Consider the following 5,565-nt stretch of genomic DNA (forward strand, 5'->3'; position numbering starts at 1 on the left):
ATTTCTTTGTGAAATTGAAATATAACACTATAATAATATACTAATATAGCACTTGTAAATTATTGCTCTTTTGTTGGTTTTGATTGCTTCTATTGTCCTCATTTGTAAGTCACTTTGGATAAAAGCTTCTGCTAAATGACTAAATTTAAATATAATGTAATTGTAAATAGCATAACTAAATTTAAATTTTAAAACAAGCCCCAAATCAAATACATAAGTAACACAAATAAAATAAATCTCTTCATATAAACAAAATAAGGCTTTGTCTGTTCTTTCCATTTAAAATTAGAGGCAACAACTGCATTTTAATCATGAATCAGTTTTTAATCTAAATTAGATTGTATAATTTCGAAATCTGAAGCAAAAACAGAATGGTTTGACTTATGGTTTTGTGAAACTATACATAAAAATATCTGCATGAAACAGTGGACGAGCTGAATGAGACGCAGATTCACTCTCTGCCAGCAGGTGGCGCTTAAAGTATTTCCTTGGTTTCTGCTGTAAACAAAGCAGCGCTGCACTTATGAACTTTAATATGCATTATACAGAGGCAAGATGAAAAGAAAAAATACCATCTAAACTTTTCTAAAGACAGTAAGTTCCCCTCAGACATGCATTCATATAAACTCCTACACCTAAATGAATCGCGATTTGTTTAGCATCTCAACCGATTTGAATCGTCACATATTTGAATCGATTTTCAACAAGATTGCGGTTAATCGTTACATCCCTACATATTAACATTGTTTATAAGGCACTTGATCATTGATTTTGCTTGCCAGTTAGCATAACCTAAAGAATAAAAAGTTGTTTTTTTTTTAAGACAAGTTGAGGAACCTAGTAATGTTAAAGTGGTGGCTGCACGTCACAAGTTTTATGTTAGATAAGGAACAATTGAAGCTGTCTTTCATGTTCGCATATATTCATTGGCTTAAATAAAGAACACAGCCCTAAATCATTTAGCTGAATACCGTTGTCAAATTCAGCCATTTCCATTCACTTTTTTCCATCACCTTATTTTCTTCTCTGTATCTCCTCATTTCTTCTTTAAGGTGTCTTTCTCTTCTTAGAAGTTTTCGATTGAATTTACACAGGATGGAATTTATGTGGTTGCAGTGGAGAGGTGGGTAAGAGTGTAGTAGCAAAATGTGTCTTGTCTGTCACTTAGCTGTCATTCCATGTGGTCATGTGAATCATCCCCTTTTCTTTCCTCAAACTTGTCTTTATCTCTAGCTGGAATGGTTGGGTAACTTAAACCGCGTACAGCGTATCTACAACTACGGTGAAGGACTGCCATTAGCACTTCTGTGTTCAGTGACCATTTTGCATGAGAAACAAATGGCTTGAGCTATGCTCTGAGAAATTAAAGCATTCACTAATATGCAAGTAGGTGGAGACATAATAAGCCATATTAGTATAATTTTCCTTTTTCCCCAGGGACCCATTTCACACCATGTCACGACTATAGATGGAGTAGAATTACAATGAATCTGAGCACATCCTCCCACAGTAAAACATGTTTTGTTTTTTTTGTAGTCCAATTCAGATTTAATCTTGAAAAGCTAGTATTACTTCTAAAAAGTCTTCGAAATCTCCTCTGCTAGTTAATGGAACTGTAATTTTCCATTGGCCGTTGGAGACAATAAAAATCAGGGCATGCTTTTGTGCACTAGGGCACTAAACACACAGTCAAGCATTCCAGCTATTAAGTCAGTATTAATGGATTAAAAGCATTACATGCAGTGATTGAGCACTCATTCTCAATATTGCTTTAAAACCTAAGGGTCTTCACAAATACAAAGACACAAACAACCTTTTTTTCCCATAATGTTCTGATCATTATTATAACAACATCAACAACGAGGGGAAATTAGGACATGTTCTAGTTTGAGTATGCCTCAATTAAGTTGGAACATTATGCATGTTGCCCTCTGGCCACATTTTAAATTGAAGAGTTCAACTAGCCACAATTGAGTTTTCATCCAATTGCTTTTGTGATTCATGTTTACTGGTTCTGTTCCCAAACCTAGTGAACTGCATACTGCCTACATAGGCGGTTGCTTTGAAGGACCTTCTCAAGTGACTGATTTGGAATACTAATTTTTTAAGAGTAGAAGTATATTTTAAGTATATTGTATATTGTAAATACACTTTATAGATAAAATCTATAATATGTATACATATACAAACGTATACATAAAATGTGTGTGTGTGTGTATATAAAGTAGAACTAATTTAATTGAAGCTGTTTAATGTTGCATATATTCATAATTATTTATACTTTATTTGTATTCTTTTCAGAAATAAGAGTAGAAGTATATTTTAATTGTAAATATACATTTTATAATTATAAATAAATTATATAAATGTATATTTAATAAATATAATTATGTAATTTATGCAAAAGTATTATAAAATATTATTTTTAGAATTTATAAAGTAATAAAATATTTATTTATTTTTTTTAAATAATGAGAGCTTCAATTTCTCATTTATTTTTGCAACAGCATTTTTATTATTTTTTGCTCTGTTCAGACAGTGTGTACTCGCACCAGATGTTTTGACAAATGTAGCAGATCTTGTCTTTTATTCAGGCATTTATATGAATTGTTTTTAGTACATGTCATGGAGTGATTGATGGTTGATATAGAGGTTCTACTTGTCTGTGGTTACATAAACTGCAGATAACTTACTAGGTGATGAAGAAATCAGTGTTCAGATCAGAAATCAGAACAGTGTTCAGAATATTCTTTCACAAATATATACATTTTTGGGATGCAGCAAAACAAAAATTACATACTGTATGTTGTGTTTTTTCCTTAATAAATTGGATTCTCTCAACAGCTACTATAAATTCACTGTCTGAGTTTACTGTTATTGTTAGCTCAGAATTAATTGATTTCCTGGAGGATTTCATTATAGTATAAGAACATTGAGGATATCCTTGATAACCAGACTATGTTGTCCTGCAGTGATGGCCACGGTCTGGCCAATGCTATCTCACGACCAATTCGTATGTATTTTGCAAGGTGGCTAATTCATACAAATTTTTGTATGATTTCTGTAAGGGGAAGATTTAGGGGCAGGGTTAGGGGTAGTCCTTCATACAAATTCCTACGAATTTGCCACCTCGTAAAATATGTAAGATTTTTCACAAATCATACAAATTTGACGAGTGAGGTCGTACGAATTAGCCACCTAGTAAAATATGTACGAATTGCTGTTATATCAGTTTGGTCTGGCTGCCATTGTTAATAAAATTGTCTGTTATGGATCGTTGAGAGATATCAGTTTTGATGTTGACTAATAATGTCATGAAATTAATGTCAGTTTTTTTTAATTAAATTCTTTTGAAGGAATGCAGCTTATGCCTATGAAATCTCTAATGCTCAAAGCTTTTTTTTATTTTTGATTTGATTAAAAATACAGTAAAAATAGTAACATTGTGAAATATTTAAAATAACTATTTTTTATTTTAATATATTTTAAAATGTAATTGATTCCTGTGAAGGCAAAGCTGAATTTTCATCAGCCATTACTCTTCAGTGTCACATGAAATACCTTTGTCAAGTTAAGAGTAAAAGTGTATTTAGAATTGTTTATAATTATATAAATATAAAAATTATTAACATGATAAATTCTAACTAAAATTATTTATATTTAGAATTTATATTTTGTATTATTTCTATAATTTTCTTTAAATAATATCTTAAAATGTTTAGGTAGTCGGGTCACTAGGGTGTGTGTTTGGAGGCTATGACCTGTAGATTCATCTGTTTTCCAAGAATCTGATGAAAACTCAGTGGTGGCTGGTTGAGCTCCTTAGTATAAAATGCACCCAGAGGGGGCGAAACATAATCTTAATAATTATGCTGCCTACCTTTTGGAACAGCCCTCCTGTGATGTCTTAAAATACTGTGTAGGTAGACAGCTCACTAGGGTTTGAAACAGCAAATGTGTGTACACGGGAGGCAAATCACCTGTGGATCCAGCTCAGGTCCACTCATGACAGTCAGAACACCAGATTGTTGTTATGTTGGGGATTAGATGCCTGTTTCTGCAGATAAGAGGGAGAATGAGACAGCTGGAATGATTAGTGTGCTTTTGTTGTCTCTGTGTCGCTCATCCTAGCGCCTGCAGAATGCCCCTCTCTCCCCCTCCCTATCTCTTTCTCTCTCTCTCTCCCTCCCCCCCTCTATCTCCTCTCCTCTCACTGCACATTAGCCAGCCAACACCGCGGCGAGATGCGTGTGAAGAGAAGAGCTCCGGTGAACACCTGGTACTCCGGGCGACTCCAGAGCAGGGGTGTCTGTTTTGACCCTTTCCCTCTTCCAGTGCCCTGAATCAAACACTGTCCCACATCTTACCGGACTTTCTCTCATCAGATCTGAGAGTAGGATCTCCCGACTGGCTCAGAGACTCAACCAGAGGCAGAGCGATGCTGCACTGATTAAGGATTTCAGACCCCTCTTCCTCCTCTCTGGCACTGCGGGAAGCTCTCAGAGCTTGGACAGGTGAGTTGAGCACCTCTTTCGCTCTCGTCCGTCCGCAGTCACTTACTTCAAGTGTACTTTTCCTCACAGTACGATTCCCCCCTTAAGTGTTGCTAAAATTACCCATCACCCCCTGCTGCTTCCCACAGGTGCTTCTCAGTCTTCCTGGCAGCTGCCTTTTAATTTTTTGATTTGCTTAATTGGATTCAAGGCATAACCTTAGCTCACTCGATTACTCACTGGTGTCAGAGGCTTCACTCTGGCACTGCAGAGTGCATTATTATTAGTGCTCTGAGTGGGTGTTTGCCATTACTCTTCAGTGTCACATGATAAAAATAGTTGATTTGCTGCTCAAGAAACGTTTCTTATTATCTCAATTGAAAACAGTTGCTTAATATTTTTGTAGAAAAGGTAATACAGTTTTTCAGGATTTTTTAAACAATTGAACATTCAAAACAACAGCATTGATTTGAAATAGAAATCTTTTGTAACACCGTAAATGTCTTCACTGTCACTTTTGATCAATTTAACGCATTCTTGCTGAATAAAAGTATTAATTTCTTTAAAAGAAATTAAACTTTCAGGCAATAGTGTACAGTAGGTATCAGAAAGGTTTATTTGGAGGTCACATATTTGCTTTTTCTTTTCAAAATAAAATACCTGTGCATCAGTATGCAGTTATTTTGGAGGTAGCTTTTTGCTTGAGCTGAGGAATTAATGACTAGCCAGTGGCCATCTGTCACCAAGACACCACTGACTCAGATATTAGTAATAAATTACATACCAAAACACATGCTATGAATTTATTTCGAGTGCACCCCCTTAACAGCACTGATGTAACAGTCATCACACCTAAATTTGTTTTGTCTGTTCTCTTTCCCTGTTTGCACACGCAAAAACTGCGCACAAGAAAAAAAAAAACAGGACACTGCCTTAATGTCATGTCTGACAGGATTATAGACCTATATGGTAGACCTATGTGGTATTTCTGGGATGAGAAATACCACATAGATCCCCTACGGTTCCATAGCTTTTAAGCAGAATGTCAATTAAGGACAGATTTGATGTCATT

The 5,565-nt window shown here is 35.0% G+C and overlaps 1 protein-coding gene across 1 annotated transcript in view; it reads left to right on the plus strand.

The window, feature by feature from the left end:
* The window catches only part of LOC107684130 (ankyrin repeat and fibronectin type-III domain-containing protein 1-like), a 92,396-nt gene that overhangs the window by 46,357 nt on the left and 40,474 nt on the right, over nt 1-5,565 (plus strand). The window contains exon 8 of the mRNA XM_016480342.1: nt 4,386-4,514. Coding sequence (XP_016335828.1) covers nt 4,386-4,514 — 129 coding nt within the window. The remainder of the gene's footprint in view (nt 1-4,385; nt 4,515-5,565) is intronic.

Source organism: Sinocyclocheilus anshuiensis, unplaced genomic scaffold (assembly GCF_001515605.1).
Source record: "Sinocyclocheilus anshuiensis isolate Anshui unplaced genomic scaffold, SAMN03320099.WGS_v1.1 scaffold553, whole genome shotgun sequence".
NCBI classification, from domain to species: Eukaryota; Metazoa; Chordata; class Actinopteri; order Cypriniformes; family Cyprinidae; genus Sinocyclocheilus; species Sinocyclocheilus anshuiensis.